The sequence below is a fragment of the Xenopus tropicalis genome, chromosome 9 (assembly GCF_000004195.4).
Source record: "Xenopus tropicalis strain Nigerian chromosome 9, UCB_Xtro_10.0, whole genome shotgun sequence".
Taxonomy (NCBI): Eukaryota; Metazoa; Chordata; class Amphibia; order Anura; family Pipidae; genus Xenopus; species Xenopus tropicalis.
The window spans coordinates 58,871,971-58,893,803 of record NC_030685.2 but is presented as its reverse complement, the minus strand read 5'-3'; the positions used below and the strand labels follow the sequence as shown (position 1 = coordinate 58,893,803).

At 39.5% G+C, this 21,833-nt stretch overlaps 2 protein-coding genes across 7 annotated transcripts in view; one reads left to right on the top strand and one right to left on the bottom strand.

The window, feature by feature from the left end:
- mreg (melanoregulin) overlaps nucleotides 1–21,833 on the top strand; it is a 77,268-nt gene that overhangs the window by 41,685 nt on the left and 13,750 nt on the right. For 2 of the 6 annotated variants that reach the window (XM_031892665.1, XM_031892666.1), the window contains 2 exons: nucleotides 11,965–12,244; nucleotides 18,693–18,767. In XM_031892665.1, coding sequence (XP_031748525.1) covers nucleotides 12,175–12,244; nucleotides 18,693–18,767 — 145 coding nt within the window. In that variant the 5' untranslated portion in view covers nucleotides 11,965–12,174. 6 annotated transcript variants of the gene reach the window in all.
- Nucleotides 2,474–3,781, bottom strand: LOC116407818 (uncharacterized protein F54H12.2-like). The gene has a single exon (XM_031893858.1). The coding sequence runs from the start codon at nucleotides 3,779–3,781 to the stop codon at nucleotides 2,474–2,476; it is 1,308 nt and encodes a 435-aa protein (XP_031749718.1).

Genomic DNA, 21,833 nt, shown 5'->3' with positions numbered 1-21,833 from the left:
TGCTATGGAATGGCCAAATCGTGGTTTTTTAGTTGTGACCTCTACAGGCTTTGATACATGACTCACAGATGGCTTAACACTTGGCGTTCTACATACATATAAATTATCACTATTTTGTTGCATAGTTGCTTGTTGTATTGGTGCTTTGCTTACAGACTCACCAACAACTTTACTGCTCCCCAGTGCCGACGTATGACTCTGTATCTTGATGGTTGCAAATGAGGATAATTGTGCTCTGGTATCTTTAGATGATGATGTAGATGCTGGCTCAAAATCGTAGGTGCGGTTGGTTGGCGCTTTCAGTACCTTATCATGTAGGGCTTTTGTTAAAGGTAATTTTGTATCTGTATGGAAACAAAAGAGATGTTATATGTTAAATAAAAAATATGTAATACATAGTAAAAATTTAGAGTTTATGTTTCGGCTTTACTCACCAAACCCTAATGTGTTAGGCTGTATAGGTATGTTTTCTACTGATGATAATACTCTGTGTTGAACAATATTCTCATTATGATTATTTTTAGCAGTCAACAACTTAGCAGCCCGTCTTCTTGTTAAGGATAGTTTTGAGACTATAGGGATAAAAAAACATGCTTACTATTTCATGCCGTGCAAAATGTATTAGCTAACTCAAACCGCTTATTTTCTCTGCTTACCGAAAACTGGTTTGTTGGATTGAGCTTCTAATGGTAAATGTATGTCTCCAGGCTGTGCGGATTCAAATGATCTGTGCACATCAACAAGCACGTGAATCACCTCTCTATGAGACGATTTGTGAGTACCTAAACAGTTGAATAATGAAATGTACGCTATAAGATATAACTAGTGACATATATAAATACAAAACACAGTAAAAACCGTCCAAAGGTTATATTAATTCTTATTACGGCATAAGGATTCATTTACATATATGACTAATACAGTTCGAATTTATTAATCTTTAGTAATGCTTACATACCGCCCCTCAACTGTCCGGAGGTCTGCCCGTCCTTGTTTTCAGCTAGTGTCTGACTGGTTTCATCCTGTCACAAAACAAGGATTAAAAACATTTGTGGCGTAGAAATCAACGTCATTTCCAGAATACATTTCCAGGATACTAATCATTTATACTATAACAAATAAATAGTACAATTTCCTCACTACGAGACTATGTAAAACCGTAACTACTATTTTAAAAGACAAAACAAAAAAAAAAAAAAATTGGGGCTATTAATTAGACTTATACCTTAACAATTAATACTGTATAAACAAAACTTTAATAATAACATTGAAGAAAGACACTAAAGAAAAACACTAAAATAAATTAAAAATCATGTAAAACTATATTAGAGATACTATTAATAGGCTGACAATACTAACTTAGGGGGAGTAGATAAGATAAGCGTCTATAGTAGATTTATCTTAGTATTTAGGTCAATAAATAAATGAATTAGTACTAAAAGAGACAGGAAAAAACAGTTTTCAAGAAAAATAAGAACGTTAGAATTATTTTACCTTAGTTATATTGACAGCGTCCATTCTTAGTCCGTCCGTGTGTATGCAGTCTTCTTATTCAGTTTTGTAATATACTGAAGATGTATATAGTTTCTCAGCACTTGAGTTGATCTTTTTTATACACCTATCTTTGTTCATCCCCCACTAGCCATTACACAGTCTTATCAGAAACAGATAACCAGCTCCATTAGCATATCCTGTAAGTCCTTTTTGTCCAGTAGGCTTTAAATTAGCATTTCCTGTAAAGCCTTTTGTCCACTAGACTTTAATGAATACACAATATAATTAAAATAATGAAAAAATTTTGTAATGTCTATAAAAGTTGATACTTTATTGAAACACAACCATGTGCATTTACAGAGTTCAAATCAGTTTTAACTTCAAAATGGTTTTAAATGCATGATACATACATTAGATTATTTTGTTACTGCCCTATTAGCTGTGTTTACAATACGTAGTACAACACTGTAAGCTTTTACATTGTACATTTTTAATTCTTAAACTACGCAAGTGTTTCCATACAAAACGTGAAACCAATTGATCGTTTTGTTTCAAATCATTGGTAAAATAACTCAGTACATTTTTAAACGATAAACCACTACAGATTTGATGAATAAAAAATATACAGAATTCCCCACACACAGCTGAGAGAGAACTTTGCAACTGTTCATTGTGAAATATAATTTTATCAGCATTTTTCTTTATGAAGCATAGAATTTCATCAGGGTACAATCCGCTCAGGGGTGATATTCCAAAAGAGTCAAAGAAAAGTACATGTCTTTTATGATCAATATAGACAGCTAGCCAGTGTTCACCAGGCAGTCTTGAATTGTGAGTGTTTATAATAAATGCAGCCGGTAAATCTTTCAGTTTGTGTATTGGTAAAAGATCACAGGGTAAAACTCCCGCAAATATATGCCTGGTGCAGGGGTCAGCAGTTAAAATCCGCGTTAGCTCCAATGTATTCATGGTTTTTTACTTAGAGAAAATCATACAGAACCTCACGTCTCTGGTTTACTTCAATAATATTATCAAACACTCCGTACACTATCATATTAACAGTCCTGTCCAAAGCTCTTGAAAAACGTATTTCAGCTCTTAGGTTGCCATTACGAATCAGAGAAAAATGGCTACTGCTTTCTTGGTCCGGAGTTAAATCAAAACCAAATAGAGTATAACCACCAAGAAATGACTCTCTGTCTATTAAAAAACCCGAATCAACGCTCTTTTTACCGGCTATTTGTACAAGTGACATATATTCCCTAATAGCGTTACCATTTTCAAACTCGGCGAGATAAGGCTTGCTGGGGATTTGAATTCCATCAACGTACAATGCGGCGAAACACACGTAGTTATGATAAAAGCATAACGGATTTCTATTATAAGCTCCAGAAAATGACTCATTATCAACAAAGCCTAATATTACCAATTTAGGAAGCTGTCCCAAAAACAGATTTTCTTGGTTGCAGACACGACTGCCTGCGGGTATGCTGAAAACTTTCATGCTAACACGATCAATAATGTATTTTGCATTACTTGTTAAAAGTCCTTGAGCATGCCCTATGCGCACTGCTGGTGATACCTGAACTCTTTTAACAAAAAGAGACGCGTTTAAAATTTGAACCTTAAATGGATCAACCTCTGACGACATTAAGCAAAAAAGATCCTTATTTCTGGTAAGTTTGATTTTCAGATCTAATCCACTCAATAATAATTTATCCTGTTGAAAAATGTCCCCGTGTAATATGCCTAGTAATTCAATAGTCTTTCCACGCTCCATCAACCGAGCACGTTTTGTGAAACCTTCATTATCTCCATCCAGAACACGGGTATGATGCTGGCCCGGTGTATCTTTGTAAAACAAACCAGCTGTGAACTGTGTGGATAAAGCATCCGTACTGTAATTAAGAATAGTCTCAATGTATGCCCGATAGGCGTACAAGTTGTTAGATTGCGATATGAGTCTGTCACCCAAGGTGACATCCAGCTGATTGAATAATGTTGCTATAGGATAATTGATTAAACTCACACGTGCACCATCAGCTGGTATTGTGTTATCATTTTTTAAGATTCGGCATGTGATGTAAAGCAGCGTATTGTTAAGGTCTAGGTAATGTTCACCACTACCGGCAATGTAAAACTCCAGCGGCGAGGTATCAGTAATAGCGGACAGCGGTTGAACTTCTACATAAAAGCTCTTTTCTACACTTGTTTGTGTGGGTGGGATTTCAAAAAGATCCAGTTCAGATTTTGCACATTCAACTGATGATGTATGGATAAATGCCATGATTTCGTTCAGAAATTTAGTTAGAGCTTAAAATATGTCACTTTTGTTCCGTTTCCCACAATGTTGTTTCTTACTGCCTTTGCATCTGCGCCTTTTATTTTGGTTTTGCGATACCCATGGCGGATGTGATGGGGCCCTTTTCCGTTTCTTAGTAGGTCTGTTTTTACCTATGTAGACTAAACCAGAACCAGCCTGTCCATCACTGGTTAATTTATTCATCACTGCTGTTGAAACTTTACCAAAAACATCTTTGGCTATATTTTTAGCCGCCGTTTTTACATGAGGTTTTACGATATCTATACCGCGTTTAAAGAGAGGAACTGCTTGGCGAATCAAAGCTCTAAATAATCCTCCAAGGCCCCTTCCATGCTGATAAGCAGTGCCATGAAAGCCAGCTATTCCGCTACCAGCTTGTGCCTTATAATATGAGCTGTAAATATGCGGCTCCCCATAGTTTTTAACAGCTACCATATTGTTTTTAATAGTAGGCCCGTCTCGGCCTAAAGTGAAGTTTAACGATGGCCTTCCCGTACTTAAATGACACGTTTCTGTTCTGATCACTCTTTATCTCGATTGTGATGTTATCGAAATGATGTTTACTGACAGGTAGGTAATCGGGCTTTATAAATTGCTGTGTAACAATCTCATTGTTACTGCCAGTTATGGGGACTGTACGAAGCAGAGGTGTGTAAAACTCACCAATCCTCTGAGGCCTGATAATATCAGTATATACAAAAAGTGTGTAAAAGCCTGCTTTTATATCCGCACATAATTGGCCGTTAATACTGTCATTGAAATTGTTAGAGTCAATACCTAAAATATGAGTCAGCTTGTCGCCGGCTAAGAAGCTGTGTGTCCCTTTTACAGTCACAATTCTTTCTAACTCATCGTAACGCAGCTTCACATCATAAGTAGGTGATTTGTAAGCTTCGATTTTATCGTTTATTGCTTTCACCAAATCTTTAACGCTGCTGTACAAACCTGGCTTCACATTTAGTTCTTTCAGGGGTCCACCGTGAATTCCAACATAGAATAGCCCTTCATCAGTCTCTAAAGTATTCCAGGTATGTGGGTACTGTATTTCTGTCAAACCGACCTCCCATTCACCGCGTAGCATAACCGGCTTGGATAATTTTACAGTATAGTTAGATATTTCATTTTGAGGAAATGTACTATGTGATGCGTTACTAGGCAGTGTAATATAGAATGCCTCCTCCTCCATTGTAGTATATTTTTAAACTGCCGTTAATTGTTTTTTTTCGATCCAGCTGTTGAATTTATCCGTGTATCCAAGCCACCGGACGTAATAAAAAATTTTACCTTTTACAAGCTTCTGCTTTAATATCTTCTCAATTCTGTAAACACGATTGTAATTTTCAGGTATTTTTTGAATTTCTTCACCATAAAATGTACCTTCGATTAGTTCGTCGTTGGTATCCTTCAAGCTATAAACCGGCTTAACGCCTCTAGTGTTTACCGCCGTAATGATAAAAATTTCATCTGTAAAGCTCTGTTCATAGCCTTTACTGAATATGTCTTTATATTTTGAAATTCTCACGTGATCACCAGGCTTGAGGATTGGTTTAATTTTTTTAGTTTTAAAGTAGTCAGAGTATATATTTCTCCAAACAGTAAGTGAATTAGCACTTGTTACATCGGTAGGTCTAGTATGTGTTGTGCTATGGACTGTATGGTTGTAGCTGTATGTTAGATCCTTTAAAACGTCTACATAACGGTATGTATTATTTGCTGTAAAATAGCGCCACATTTTTGATTTTAACGTTTTATTAAAACGTTCCACGATAGCTGCTTTTACAGTGTTGTTAGTTACAAAGTGGTCTACTTTGTATCTTTTAAATAATGCCTTTACACGACTGTTCAAAAATTCTTTGCCCCTGTCGGTTTGTAATTTTTGGGGTATACGGCCACTAATAAATATAGATTCAATAGCTTTTGAAACAGTGACTCCAGTTTTATTGGGTAACATAACTACCCATGCATATTTTGAAAGCACATCGATTACTGTGAGGATATATTTTAAACCATTATTATACTTTGCAAAATCAGTCATAGACACCAAATCAGCCTGCCATTGAGAATCTATATCTGAAACACAAATTCTGTTTCTCTTGAAATTCCGTCGTAAAGGTTTGTGCAATGTGTAAGGATCCTGTGTGGACAACCACTGTTTTACATCTCCTCGATTTATTCCTTTATTTTTTACATTTTGATACAAATTTTCCACACCACCAAAACTACCTATATTTTGCGGTGTATAGTATGCTTTTTTTAATACTTCATTAGTCATAATTAATATTGTTAGATAAAATTTAAACTTGCCGTCTCTCTCTTTTTAGAGCACCGGTAATTTGCTTATCTTATCACCACCATACCCAGTACACAGCAATGGGTCCTTAAGAGCTGTCTGTACTGTTTTAAGTTGAGGAAATCCCTTTTCACAAGTTTTGCAATTTGTTAATCCCCACTTTGAATCTCAGGGGATGCTCTTGTATATACTAAGATGTTTATCTTATCAACACCATACACGGCCCACAACAAAGGCTTCAGTAGAGGTTCCTGTATTATTTTAAGTTGAGGAAATGCTTTTCACAAGTTTTGAAATTTGTTAATTCTTTTACTTTGAATCCCTACTTTGAAATCCGATTGTGGACAACTTGTGAAGTTTGATCACGAACTATAATGTTTAGCAAGGTCATCATAAAGCCCCATATCCTGTGGCAAAAGAAATAAGGTTTACTCTACCACGTCTTATTACCAGCTGTATCAGCTCCTTGTCAAATTGGGAATGTTGTTTTATCTCTTATGAACTACTAGAGAATGGTAAGTGATTTTGTTAATCTAAAACTTAAAACTGAGAATATACTTTGTGCGTGTTGTTGTAAAACTGTGAGTCTGTGTGTTTTTTCTACAAACTTTCCTGTATGCAACTATAAATCTTGAAGCGGTCTTTCATAAACAAGACTGCGCATGTCTATGAAAGCACGCTAACAAGCCTGGACATGTTGGAATCAGCTATAAAACATGTCCGGACACGGTACCATTTCCAAAAATACTTGTCTGGGCATGCCTTCGATATCATCCTGTAATATTAATCATAACCGCTAGGTACCGCTAACATAGAGGTTTATATTCTTGTTATTATGTATCTATAATGCATTACCATTTTATAACCACATGGTGGCGCTCACACAGGCACCATGTATGGGAGGGCTGCCATTTCAAAAAATGGCGCCAACTTACCAACGCGTGGTATTGTGGGTAACACCCAAAATGGCGGACCATTATCATAAAATGGCTGCTGCGCAGTGGGAGGGGCAATGCTGCGCAATGGGTGGAGCATAACACAGGGGCATTATGGGTATTACTCAAAATGGCGACTCAAAATGGCCGCTGCGCAGTGGGCGGGGTCATAATGCGCAGTGGGCGGGGCCAAATGGCGTCTCAAAATGGCCACCGCGCAGTGGGCGGGGCCATAATGCGCAGTGGGCGGGGCTAACCGGTCTTCGTCATAGCTCCGCCCACCTGTCAAGTTGACGTTTTGGCTGTGTATATACTACTGTAACATGAACTGTGAAAGAACTGAACAGTGATTGTTACTGAACAGGACTAAACTGCTGGGGTGATCTATGAAAAAGAGTATCCCATTATTGGGCATGCATCCCTACAGAAGGATTGTGCTGAAATTGTTGTTTTTGGTCTTGTTACTGGCCAATTGATTCAAATTATATGTAGCATGAGGTTGAGGTTTATAGTGCATAAAAAGTAGGGGACATTTCACTATTCTGATACAGTTACACCCCAGTCCTTAATCATTAAATGGGGAGTGCCATAACTTTCTTTGAGAGAGGGGTGCAAGTCAGGCCTGCACTGGGTTACAAAATAGGCCCTGGAAATTCAAGTACACAGAGGATCAAACAGCCACCCCCAGCCCACTAAATAGTGACATGTATGGCATTTTTCAGCAGCCCCTTTGGCATATGCTAGAGAATTACTAGTGTGAAAATGCCTACATGCTGCACAGTGGTTTAATAAAGGCTACTATTAACATACTCTAGATTTAGGCACACCTGGGAAAAAGTAGTAATATTAGGAACCAAGGGATCCTTTCCCAAGGCTGAAGTAGAGCTGTCGCTACAGTATTATTCAACCCCGTACTAAACAGACAAATCAGTTGCCATGCAAACATTGGACCAGGAGGAGGAGGTTAATAATAACAGTAATATATTATATAAATTACCATATTGCAGTAATGATATCATCATCTTTTGCTCTGATGTTGCATTTAGCTCTATAATGTACTAAAAGAATATACAGATCAGAGGGTATAAGGTGGAGAATGTCTGGGTTCTCAGGCTGCGGGTTATCTTTTCTTTAGTACTAAAAGGTGCCACAAACTCTTCTAACGTTAATTAGAAACTGGCTTCAAGCATTGCAACTTGGTAATTTGGAGTAGAAAGACAGTTGTGCCTATTCTGGATTAACCAGAATCTGTTCTTTCCAAAAATGTAAAGTTTTATAGAGTAAACCTACTCTAAGTGGAATATTTGGCCTTGAAAACTAAAGTATGCAGATTTCTGGAGCAGTTAGTAGTGTACTGCTATGCTGACACCTAGGGCTTATTTATAAAATTGCAGATACAGCAGCTTTCTGATACCAGGTCATTCCGAAAAAAACCTGATGTCTGTTCTAATCTTAGAAAAGACAGGGTGCAAAACAGGATATTATTTAATACAGAAAATCTAAAGCTTAGATTATTAAATAATAAAATATAAGAAAACAACATATATTGGAATTAAATAAAAAAAAACAAGAGGGTAAGAAACTAAGAAAGTAAAACTATAGTTAAGTTAGAGTAACCTGCTACAAGATTCTACCTTGATGTGATGGCAGGCTTAAAGGACAAGGAAAGGCAAAGTCACTTGGGGGTGCCAAAATGTTAGACACCCCCAAGTGACTTAAATCGCTTACCTTGTACCCTGGGCTGGTGCCCCTGTTAGGAGAGAACAGCACCAGCCCGGGGTACCTGTTGAGAGCGCTTCCTCCTTCCGTCTTCGGTCGCGCACGCATGCGCAGTAGAGTGAATAGTGGAACTTTAACAGAGAAGTCGGCTTTTCACTCTACTGCGCATGCGCCTGTCGTTAGTCCTTGCAAAACAAAGGCCGAAGGAGGAAGCACTCGCTAAAGGTACCCTGGGCTGGTGCTGTTTTCTCCTAACAGGGGCACCAGCCTGGGGTACAAGGTAAGCGATTTAAGTCACTTGGGGGTTCCTAACATTTTGGCACCCCCAAGTGATTTAGCCTTTCCTTGTCCTTTAATAATCCTTTTGGCAAAAATATTTTGTCTTTTGAATAATGCACATGTGGTCTAAAACTTTTAACACAGTGTGTTGTAGATTGTAAGCTCTTTTGGGCAGGGCCCTCTTCACCTCTTGTATCGGTTATTGATTGCTTTATATGTTACTCTGTATGTCCAATGTATGTAACCCACTTATTGTACAGCTCTGCAAAATATGTTGGCGCTTTATAAATAAATGTTAATGTAATGTTTTTGGTCAACAGGTGGAGGGGGGTGCCCAAAAATATTACTTGTACAGGGTCCCAATATTTCTGATGGTGTTCTTGTTATTTCTTATGTTCTGCCCGTGCCCCGGTGTCCTCACCTCATTGATCTAAGGCTGAAGACATACAGAGCTACTTAGTAGCAGCTACTTGTCACAGCTACTAAAGGCCAGAAAATACCCTGCCATTGACAATGCTAAGAATTTCATCTGCTAAAACACACGTAGAGACAATTATAAGTAAATGATAAGCACTGTCTATTTTTGTAGCTGCTACTGGTAGCATTGTGTGTCTTCACCCATGAGGTAACCAGGGCAGTCCCTGCTACAGTACCACCTGTGGAAAAGCTTTATTTCGCCTTATGGCTAAACCCCCTGCCAGCTAGGATGGTTCTGATTTGCTGCCTACAAGAATTGTGCCCTACATGTTAGGATGGTGTTACAATCTTTATGTTACCTTCCAACATAGTACTATGCGCTTATCTGTTAGGTTACGCCAAATGACCACCCTAGAATGGTGTAACTCCTGTTGTGCTGCCTGCTAGGATGGTGTTACTCTTTATACGCCGCACCACTAGTAGATAGAGGGCAGTTGTGCTGTGCACACCATTTAGTTGTGTTCAGCCGTGATCAGTCCATCCTGCCTTCTATTCCCAATTAAGCACTGCTTTGTCTATTGATGCAAGGTTCTATGCAAACCGTGGAGCTACTGCCACCTCCTTACCAGGCAGTAGCTCCAGGGTTTTGCGTGTGCACTTATGAAGGAATTCTGGGGAAAACCAATGCATGTAGGAAAAACATGGTGACTGCATCTGAAAAATGATGCACCCTATAATCTCCAAGCCCCCTGGTGGCAGGAGTTTTTTTTTTTTTTCCTGGGCAGGAAACTTTAGGTGACTTCGGGAAAATGAAACGCCACTTTGACCATCCCACTGGTGATTCACTTTATTGCTTGTGGGAAGTTATTTCGGGGAAATTAGTCACCCGCGGTAGCCGAGATTTAACCTCAGGCGACTTATTTCCCTGTGTGTTACAGGTTATGGTATCCCTTTGCCTGGTGCCTGGGGTGCAGCATGTGCTTGGATTGCTCTGGGTTAAGGTGGCCACACACGTGGCGATCTGACGATCTTTCGTGCGACTATCAGTCGCACGAAACATCGTTAGATCCGCCACACACCGTTCAGGGCTGAAACAGCAGATAAGGAGGTAGAAACAATAGGATTTCTACCTCCTTCTGCCGATTCAGCCCTGACGGCAGATTTTGGTCAGGCGCCTTCTATGGCGCCCGATCAAAATCTTTTAACCGGTCCGATCGTACGCTGCAGGTTTCGTACGATATTATCGGTGCGTGTATGGCCAGCTTAAAAGAGATGCTGATCATAAATTAGATGTCTTTTCAAACAGTTACATTTATTTAATGCATTTACACTGTTAAAATAAGTAAACGCAAACAATTGACCAACACAACACACCCATGAAATGCAGGGCTCTTCCCTGTATTTACTAATCATATAAAATAAATATATATATCATTGTATATGACTAAATGTTGTATGTAACTGAATAAACACAGGGGAGATCCCTGCTTCGTGTGGCATGAGCCTTACATGCATCTAAATGACTTGCTTATTAGCCATGCAGGATTTTGCTTCAATATGTGGCCAGTATTAAAGGGGTTATGTGGCAACCCTAACTATTGCTCTAGACACAAGTGCTAAAGCACTCCCTTGCCTTACCACCTGCCATAGGGCAGATCATGCACAGATTAGGGATGGATAGGGAGCAGGAATACAACACTCTATTCATAGAGCACATGCAGGTCCCTCAATATTACTATTTCTTCCCTTCAGAGCTTGGCTGCACTCTAAAATTTCATTTTGTTAAGCCCAACTTGAAAAGTGCTTCCATAAAAATGAATTTTTAATATACCTCCGAGTGAGATTTTGATTGATGATGATGCTTCTTTGTTCAAAACAGACATGTTCATACATGCCAAAATTCCCCAATTTGCAGAGCTGTAGTGAAATCTATACAGCCACACACAAGGCACATCTCATCTACCTTCAAAGAGAATGTTTTAATAGGTGTCAATATATATAATTTCTTTATTGGTTCTACCAGTTAATATATATTTGAAACAAAATTGCCTAAGTAATTTTTTACCTATGTGCAGGGCATTCGGGGAACTCTGACTGCCATTCTAGGTAATTAATAAATCCCTCATTTACATCCGTGTGCCCAGGAAGTCATTTAACAGATCAATGATACAACTGTGAACATATGGGAACATGGCCATTGTATAATTAAGAGAAATGTGATTTCTTTATCATATATAGTGAGCCTATAAAGTCTGTTTTTATTATTATTATCATCACCACCACCACCACAATTAAGCAGTTTCTAAATGCTTCTTGTTACATTCTGATAAGGCATTGTATTCATTTACGTGTCTAGACGAATACAGACATAGAATAAAGAAGGTGTAGGAAGGCATGCACTCCTCAGAAATAGACCAGCTACTATTTTTTCATATAAGATTATACATTCTCCAGTGGAAAACCTTGATAGAAACCCAGAACCTAAATATCACTCTCATCCCCTGTAGGGCAAGTTGGGCTGAAGTGGCATTGCCCCTGGATACCAGTTGCCAGAGTGTGGCAGGCTAATGAGAAGGCAGCAGCTGCACTGCAATCAGTCAGACCGGCTGCCCTGCTGCATCCTTCAGCCCCGTCCCCACCTGTGTTGGTTTTAGCTGCTGCATGTGCAGCTCTGCAGGCAAACGCCAACAATCCACTGATTTCTCCACATTGGAATAATGAAGCAGCAGACTCAGAATGGAGAGAATCCTGTGCTAAAGAAGGAGGCTTCGGATGGCAAAGCAAAAGGTAGGCAAAATACAAGATATTTCTGTTCATACCAACATACATGCATATGCACTGTTCCATGGCAACATAAAGTAAGTGATATATAGGATCAAATCAGATCCTAATGGGAGAGGGGAAAATACTATAATATATGAACAAACTGAATTGCGGCTGTGGGAAGGTTCTATAACCAGAACAGTCTCCCTGCAGTAAGAATGGAATTCCTGCACGCTTTGGGGGACCCTGTCTGGTTAATGGGATTGCAAGCTCCTTGGGTTCTGCTGCGGTGATGTGCAGCAAATGGCACAGACAGTAGGCAGGTTAAAGGTTTTTTGTGCTAAATGCATTGAATTGGACAATTGAACTTCAGGCAGTAGTCCTATACATAATTACAGTGCATCAACTGTTGCTTTACTTGCAGTGAGACCCCTCTGATTACAAATTGCTTGGCTCTAAATACAACCATTAAGTGATGACTGTTTAGTCTTATACTGATTATAGCTATACAGTCGGGTAAAATGGAAGGTGGCTTGTTATACAGTATATATGTATATTATATATGATATTTTGTTATATATATATATATATATATATATATATATATATATATATATATATATATATATTGGATGGTAAGGATATTTTCTTTTTGAACTACAACTCCCAGCATGCTTTGAGAGCAGGAAGGCCCTGAGAATGAGGGTTGTCTATCCCTGTATGGACAGAGGATGTAGCACCTGTGTGTTGGTAATGGGGTGAATGATGCCTGTGTAGCAGTGTTCATGAAAGTGGAAGTAAAAGACTGAGGAGGGGGTTGAGGGGTTTAAAGACGTAACTGATGGAGTGTTGTCGTTGTGTGCGGGGGAGCTGCTGAGGGTGAGTAAGGAGAATTGACGTGATAATGCCAGGGGGGAGCAGTCCACTGTAACCTATATAGCTGCCAGTTGCCTATAGCGTCAGCATTGGGGGGGGGGGGGATGGGAGCTAGTGACTCTGTTCTATTTATATAGGAGAGAAAATAAAGGGAGGGGGTTACACAAGGAGAGAAGTGTCTGTTATTAGGACTGAGATATAGAAGAATTTACAAGAGGGAGACTAGGATCCAGGTCTGCAAAAGATGTAGGGAGAGAATGATATTGTTCATCCTGGGGTGAATGGCTGCTTAACTACAACACCCAGCATCCTCCTCTGAATAGTGTAGCTGCTGTCAGGGGACTGTGGGGTGCTGGATATAGAGGGAAGAACATCCCATAACTACTACTACAGAGAGTAACAGTTGGTAACCAGCAACAAAAATAGATTTGTTTATCTCAAACTATGCCAGGGTTTCAACTGTTGGATATTCAAGGGCTAAGAGCTTACAATCGGACTTCACAGTTCCATGTAACGATTAGTCGACACAAGTTCTTTAAAATAATGATCACTTTTAGCCACCACAGTACAGCTTATGTACAAATGCAGTGATATCTGAAAAGTGCAATTTACGGACCAAAAACCAACATGTTTTCTTTTTTTACCCAAAATGCAATATTTTCCCACAGTTTAGGAATTGATGCACTAAGGGAATCCTAGAATAACTTCCATGGTCCCATTTTCTTTTCAGGTCCATGTGTGTGATTTTCCTCTACCCCTCAGAGCAGGCTGGACAGAACATGGGTTTTTGATGCAAGATACTAAGGAGCATGTATAGTAGGGCTATATCACTTGAATGTTTAGGGAGCCCTCCATTAAACGCATGTTTTATGCTAACATTGCAGCCCTTGTAGCTGGATTTTCTAGATGTGTCCCTGAATTGCGATTTGGCAACATTAATACCTTAAATAGCATCTAAGCATTTTAATACTTTGCTTACTAGTATGTAAAAGCATCTAAGACTAAAAAACATAAAATACTGAGCCCCCTGCAAATCCCCCCCCCCCCCCCAAAAATGTCGGGGTCAACCAAGATTTCACACATTGCGTGCAAATTGGAGGCTCAACTGCAACCCCCCACTCATGGCCCACCTCCTGCCCCAGGCACTGGACTCTGCTTCCTTGATAGTTACACCACTGCAACATAATCAAACTTTAAAATTAAAACATATTCCCTCAATGAAATGTAGTGCTAGCGTTAATGGAAAGGTTTCTGTTGGGTGCAGGCATTTACATGCAATCATGGTGAACAAATACATCTTGTTTGGTGACTGTCTCATGTATGTGGTGTGAATATGTGTGTATTTGTGAATGTGTTTAGATGGGTAAATCAGCCCAGGAGTAAACACTGTAGGTATTTCATTATAGAACCAGAAACAAGGGTGCAGTTGAAAATCTGCAATGTAGATTTTTTGGTATCGGCAATCGGACAGGGTATCTGCATGTGTATAGGCTTGTGTATAGCCCATCTGCATAAGTAATGTAACCATAGACTTGCAACAGTTGCATGAGGATCTGACAAAAGTGTTTGAAGCAATTTTTTCTCTAAAGTGGCTAATGTTCTGAATTAATGTAAATTGCAAAGGTGTGCAGGAGAAATTGATGTAGTTTTCTAAAAATCTTTAAATTCCTTTTTAAAGTACTGGCTGAATATGATGTAGTCACTGGGCTACAGTGTCTCTTCCCTCAACCAGCATGCTTATACTGCCACCATTAGTGTCCCAGTTCTCTACAAATTTCTGTAATTTTTGATGCAGCCCATCATTTTGGAAACTCCCAGTGCAGGGCTGCAACCAGCACACTGATGTATTCCCCACTGGCTAAAGCTTGCCCCAGGCTCTTTTAAAATTACAGCAAACAGATGAGCTGTACTGGCACTGACCAAGGGACTGAACTGCCTGTTAACTAATGCCCATATTTACACAGCATTGCAGTCCATTATGAATAATGTTATACTTATGAATGGAGAAGAGGTTGGGCAATACTGCCCTGATTTTTACTGATTGCATCAAAGGGGGAAAGCAAGTATCTTCCCCTTTGTTGTGTTGTACCTACCAATATTTACATAGGACCTGAATACATTTGGGGCATATTTATTATAGTGTGTAAGTCACTTTTGTTTTCTAACTTGTAGGTGACTGTTCAAATCTAATTGCTGAGTGGTTGTTATGAGCAACATCACTGGTGATGTTGGTTTACACAATATAATAAATATGCCCTTTGGTGTTTCTTGCTATGGGACTAGTATTAAAAAAAATGTGTATGATTGGCTAAGTTTGCCCATGAGCCATAACAAATAGCAACCAATCAGAAGGTAGAATTTGCTGGTCACCTGTTTAAAAGCAAATAGCTTATTGGTTGCTATGGGTTACTGCTACTGGGCAGACAGTGCCTTTTATTACATATGGGTTTAAGAGTGTTAAGAGCAATATATTACGTTTTAAAAAGATTGACAGCACTGTTCCTTGATCATGAGAATTCATTTTCTAGGCCTCTGGGACACTGCAGTTCTCTGACTATGGAAAAAATGATTAGTTACCCTTTAAAGTGGTAAATTTTTTGAAGTAAATATTTTGTTCACCAGCTCTCCAATATGGAATTTTAGTAGGTGCCTTGCTGCTTGGGTCTCATTTACCCTAGCAACCAAGCAGTGGTTTGAAAGAGAAATTAAAAGATGAATGGGTAAGGGCCCGAATAGAAAAATAAGAAATAGTGATGTGTCGGTTGGCTGAAACCCACTGAATCCATGGGGCAAAAAAGTTCAGAATGCAAAACATATCTTTAGCAGGTTGTGGACAGGTGTCATTGGGAACTCTGCCCATAGCCTACCCCATCCTTGCATTAGCATGCCCCCATTCCCTCTGCCTGCAGTCAACTTATTTATTCACTTGTGTCTGTCTGGTATTCATCCTCTGGTAACACAGAAGCTCAAACAGCCCCCACCAGCCCAATAAATAGTGCCTGTCTATGGCATCTTACAACAGCCCCTCTGGCATTTGCCTGAATCCACAGATTGCCAATCATGCACTGGTGACAGCAGTGATGGCCAAGTTAGGTGTGCATTCATAAATAATGATAGTTCACTGGGAAAGGGTGGGTCATTAAGGTGTAGTTGACTTTTGTTGACAAGCACATCACTATTACATAACAATAAAATGTTAGCATTGCAGAGCATCAGTTTTTGGTTGTTGAGGTCAGTGAGTCACATAATTTAAAAACAACAGAAAATATCAGACCAATTGAAAAATTGCTAAGAAGAGAGAAGGAAGATGACTGGCACAATGAGTATAATGCAAGCGGGGCTTAGCCCCTGCGTGTTTATTAAAAGTGTAGCAGCAATGTTTCGGGGCGCACCCCTTTGTCAGGCCATACTATAAAATGCCTAAACTGAAAAGGTGATGCACCCATTTATAATCTAGTCAGGAATAAGCACTGGCACTCAAAGCAGGTACAAGCAGGGCAAGTTTATTGTGAACGTGTAACGTTTCGGAGCACAAAAGCCCCTTTGTCAAGCATACAGACAGGTGAAAGTAATTAGTACAATTAGCATAATCCCATCCCCACAAGGTGAATACAGTGGTAAAACAGCGCAAGCATCAAATAATTCAAGACGTATGTTTAATAAAGGTGATGATATCATAGGTAGTCCATCAGAAAGTCCAAAATTCGTGTCTCCTTAATAGGTAATGGAGTGAAATATCAAAGTTAAGATCCAATAGGCATAAATAGCAACATATTAGCTCAAAACAACAATGTTACCAGGGATTGACCAGAGAAAAAGTTTACATTTAAGCTGCAGCTCAGAAAGATACATTTTACATACATTACTTTATAAGCTGTTACTTTCACCTGTCTGTATGCTTGACAAAGGGACTTTTGTGCTCCGAAACATTGCACGTTCGCAATAAACTTGCAAGGGCTTGCCCTACTTGTACCTGCTTTGAGTGACAGTGCTTATTCCTGTCTATGATTGCCCAGGAGGGTCCGATCCCTCCAGCATTTGTGCACCAAGCTTCTCTTCACTGGAGTGCCAGGGTGTGTGGTTAAGACCTTCTCTTCTATTATGTACCCATTTATGATTTAGTCAGGTTGCAGTAAGTGGTGTAACAATCAAGCCCTTAGACATATGGCATATGGGGCTTGTTAATTTGCTGGTTTGTTTGGTATACAGGAAAGGTAGTGATGATAAAAAGCTGGAGGATCGAGGTCTGGACTGGGATTTAAAATAGGACCTGGCATTTCAGTACACAGAGGCCCACCAGCCCAATAAATAGCGACTGTCTATGGCATCTTACAGCAGCCCTTCAACAACAGCCAGTCCAGGCCTTTGAGAATCACTGTAACTGCTTTAACTTGGCTTATACAGGGTGGTAGCCATTTTAGTATCTTCTTACTGAATTGCCCAAGTACTGCTTCAGGAAACTTAAGTTATATGATTTTAGTCAGTGCCTTTTAATTGCATATGTAAGAGGTCATGGGAATACTGCAAGGTACAAGTAGTGTTTGTACTGTGTGATCAAATTGCACAAGACACACTTTTGTGACCATGGTTGTAGCCATGCTACAAAGCACACAAGGTTGTAATAAGACAAGCTTATGGAAGCATTGGTAAGTGAGGCGAGCCATATTGCAGGCGAGGAATTTTGATAAACTGTTGGAACAGACTAGATAATCTGCAGGCTGCAGGTCTTCTCTTGGCATTTTGGTGCACCACTGATCCTCACTTCAACACAGGTGGATCTTTTAAAACACTTTTGGTGGTACAAGTCTTGCCTCTACTGTGCTTCCTCGTGTTCTCAATCCTCACTGAAAATGAATTGGTCCTATACAGTGATGTCTAGAATAATGACTTCCCTCCAGATCTAAATCTGGTGTAGATCATTTGCCAACAAAACCCATTTCCTTTTTGTGAGCAGCCTTTCCTTTTTTCACTTCTTCCACATTTTTCCAGCTCTGCAGTTTTGAAGTGGGCACATTGCCAAGGACCGTGTTCTCTAATTAGGCTGGAAGCTGCTGTGATCCTGTGGAGCCGCATTGCTGGGATACACAGTGTCTTACAGAGGCTGAGCTTTATCCCCATGGAAACAGACTTTATCCTGTGTCCAACATTAGTGTATGTCCAGTCCTTCCCCACAATGGTTAACCTACATTCTTAACTGTCTGAAACAGTGCAGTCCAACTTTCTGATATTCAACATAGCAATTTTTTTCAAAGTTCACATAGCAATTTTTTTCAAAGTGATAATGTCACACAGGCTAGCAAGGCATACAATGCATTAAAGGCCAAAATCATACCACAGATATCTAGGTAGACACCTCAGAAATTGAATGACCACAAACTTTGCTTTGTCGCATCACATGACTTACTGTGTTGTTACTTACTGTAATTTTAGTTGCTTAATTATATGTCTTAATATGGTCATAAACTACTTTGTTACGAATACCCTTATATTTTACAATAGGGGGCACCTTATTCCCTTTATTATATTATTTTCCATATAACCCTTGATATTTATGACTGTCTAAATTTATTCTGCAATTCTTTTTGTTCTGTTTAAGATCCCTGTATTCATGAAGCTTTCCTTGAAGTGCCCAAGCAGATCATTAGCAAGACACTCTGTTCCCCTACTCCAGGTAACTCCAGATATTTTACAGATAAACACAGAATAACACGCACATTGCTGCAGGACTTAATTAAACCTTCTCAATTTTTAGGGAATATATGACCAAACTGTGTGTAATACATATAGAGGGAAACAGTGTTAGGGAGATGGTAGTATGTTTCTTCCAAGACGAAATGGTATGTTCGTTAACAAAAGTTGACAGTTTGAATAGTAATTCTTTGGGTTGGTAGTCACAGATCAAGCTCATTGACCTGAAAGTGCCCTTACAGAGGGGAACCTGCCAATATATGTTGGCAAATTCCATTTTTAACCTTCTACCATAAACCTATAGTTTACATTATTTATTTAAAGGGTATGTTTATCATTTGTTAATAAGGTTTCCAGCCTTTCTCTGTACAAGCGATACTGGTAGTTAAAATTCAGTTAAATGGTAGCAGGTTTGTTTTCTGTAGTGGGTAGGGAACTTACAGGAGACCTTCATTACAAGGTGGCTAACGTGGTATAGTGCACTGTGAGTTGAATAACCATTGGGCCAGAGATTATTTACCTAATTCAGTGTGTTCTATTTTTTCTCAGCTCTTCTGTCCTTACTCCCTCAATGTTATCACATTGTTGATGTAAGGTGGATACTGTCGCCATCATAGTGCTACCTTGTGACATCTGTGCAACTGCCCCTGCCTTACAGTATTTAGTAGAATTAAGCCTAAAGCAACTGGACTTTTTGAGTTGTCTTGAAAAAGTTTCACCACTCATCCGTGCGGCTTCTTCATTTCAGAGTGGTAGGGAATTCCCCAGCATTTAAACCCTTATGGGTAGTACGGTCACAGACATCCTGTGGAATATCAAGCCTGCCCAATCGACATCTAGCCTAAAATCGATTTTGGGCCAGATATTGATTGGGGTGGCCCGTCGGAAGGCCCCATACACAGGCATATAAGCTGCCGAATTGGTCTCAAGCACCCAAATCATGAACCTGTCCGTGATTGGTCACCTTTACAGAGAGGCACTGTCATGGTATGTTAAATGCCTGCTCAGGAATATTGTCGATATACTTAAGGGGGAGTTCATTTTTCAAATACTTTTTAGCCTTTCTGAACCTATTCCCTGAACTTTATTTAACGGATACATTTATTCCAGACATTGCTCTGCAGAAAAAATGTGTCAACTATCACAGCAAATTGTAACAGTTTAGAGAGCCTGCACCTGAACAATCCAAACAAAAAAGCAGCTACTAAAAAAAACAATGATCTGAATACAACTGAACTTAGTATTTGGAGGGTGAACTACCCTTTTAAGGCAATTGTGTATGGGGCCATTTTATTGTGTTGGTGGGAAACAGTGGCGTAACTAGAATACAGCACACCCAGGGGACCCACCACAACCTAGCTGTGGCAGGCAGGCGTGAGCAGGCATTTAGGGGAAGTGACAGGTAGGGGTGACTCTGTGCTCTGGGCCCCCAAAAGGTCTTTTTTTTTTTGCAGGTTGGGGGGTAGTGCCTTCAATTGCATTTCTAGCTGCATACAGAATACTTGAAACTGGCTGAGAATTCCCAGGGACCTTTTTTAAATGCAATTCAAATGCAAATCACTTGAATACATGCCTATTGAGAGAGGGCACCAGGCACTTTCAGGTAAATACTATTTAAGACAATTTTCAATATTTTTAGCCCATGGAGCTACAAAAGTCCGGACAGCAAATTACCATGTGCCATTGTACTTATGCATAGTGCAGAGAAGAGTCTGAATGATGCTTTTTCAAGCGTCTCACAAAAGTACCACGTGTACAGGCAATGCATGTGTCTTGTGTAATGCTTAGAGTTTCATTTAGGCTCTGTTCACCTCAGCACTAGGCAGTGCAGTATGCGCACATCCACTTCACATTGCTGGGAGATCCACACCCACAATTTTCTCCTAAACTCTCACAAACAAACCCTTTTTTACCTTTGCACTTGCATTTGTTAGTGTATGTGCTTTTTCTATTGTAAATCTGTGGTATATGTTTGGATATTATAAATATATTAATAATAATTCTGCTCTCAGGTCCTTATTTGCAGAGAAAAGTTTCCATTATACAAATGTTCCAATGTCAGCATCTTAGTGAATAATATCAGTATTTATTGATAGACAAGTCTAGCAAATCTAAAGTGATGTCAGAACATATCCCAACAGCAATGGAGCTGCAGGCCGGCACCTGTGGGCCACCAGAGTATTGAGACCTATCCATTTGCCGGCCCAGGTCTTTGTGGCCTTAGTGTAAATCTGCTCTGATATTTACCAGCTACTTTAAGCCTACAAGTTCCTGCAGTCTTTAGTAAAATGAAAAAACCTTGCATTGTGGGATTTTTCCATTGGGTTAGGAGGGTTTTTTTTATTCAGGCTTGTACAAATGTGCTAAAATATCTTACTGCAGCTTGGACACAATCCTGCATTTAAAATGGATTTTAATTATAAATTACAATCAGTTTCTATGAGCAACATGCTAAATACATGGCAGAGGGAAAAGTAACTTTAATATCTCTTGTAATATGTTAGCATCATCCACTGCCGCTATAGAAATGGAAACTCCTATGGTGCAAAGTAAGGTATCCATTCACATATGGGCAGAAAGTGGGAAATTGTGATCCACCAATATGCCCACAGCTCCAACACCTTTTTGTAGTATTTGCTTAGTACATTAATGAGAGGTACTGGTGTAATATAAATGGGACACTTGGGGAGGGGGAGTTGTGTCGCACAGCTACTTTGCGCCTGGTACTGCACATACTTACTGCTGATACCAGATCTGCTTGTTTGGCCATCTGGTTAATTGGCAGAATCTGCCCACGTGTAACTGAGGGGACCCAAGCAGTCCATTTGGGCAGTTACTGCCTATTTTAAAGAAATATTACATATGCACTTTCACATAGAAGCCACGTGTGTTTTTCCCAATTTCTTTTCTTAAATAACTGCTTGCGAGCAAGGCATCTCTTTTAAAGGATTAAAGTACTTTCAGTGCCAGGACTGAGGATTAGCATATGTTGCTCTACAGGCCTGGTGACCTGATTGTGTTGTTGTGGGAAAACTCAAGTCACCGCCCT

Bases quoted from the DNA above. Each gene is read 5' to 3' on its own strand.
- LOC116407818 (XM_031893858.1), bottom strand. From the start codon at position 3,781: ATGGCATTTATCCATACATCATCAGTTGAATGTGCAAAATCTGAACTG.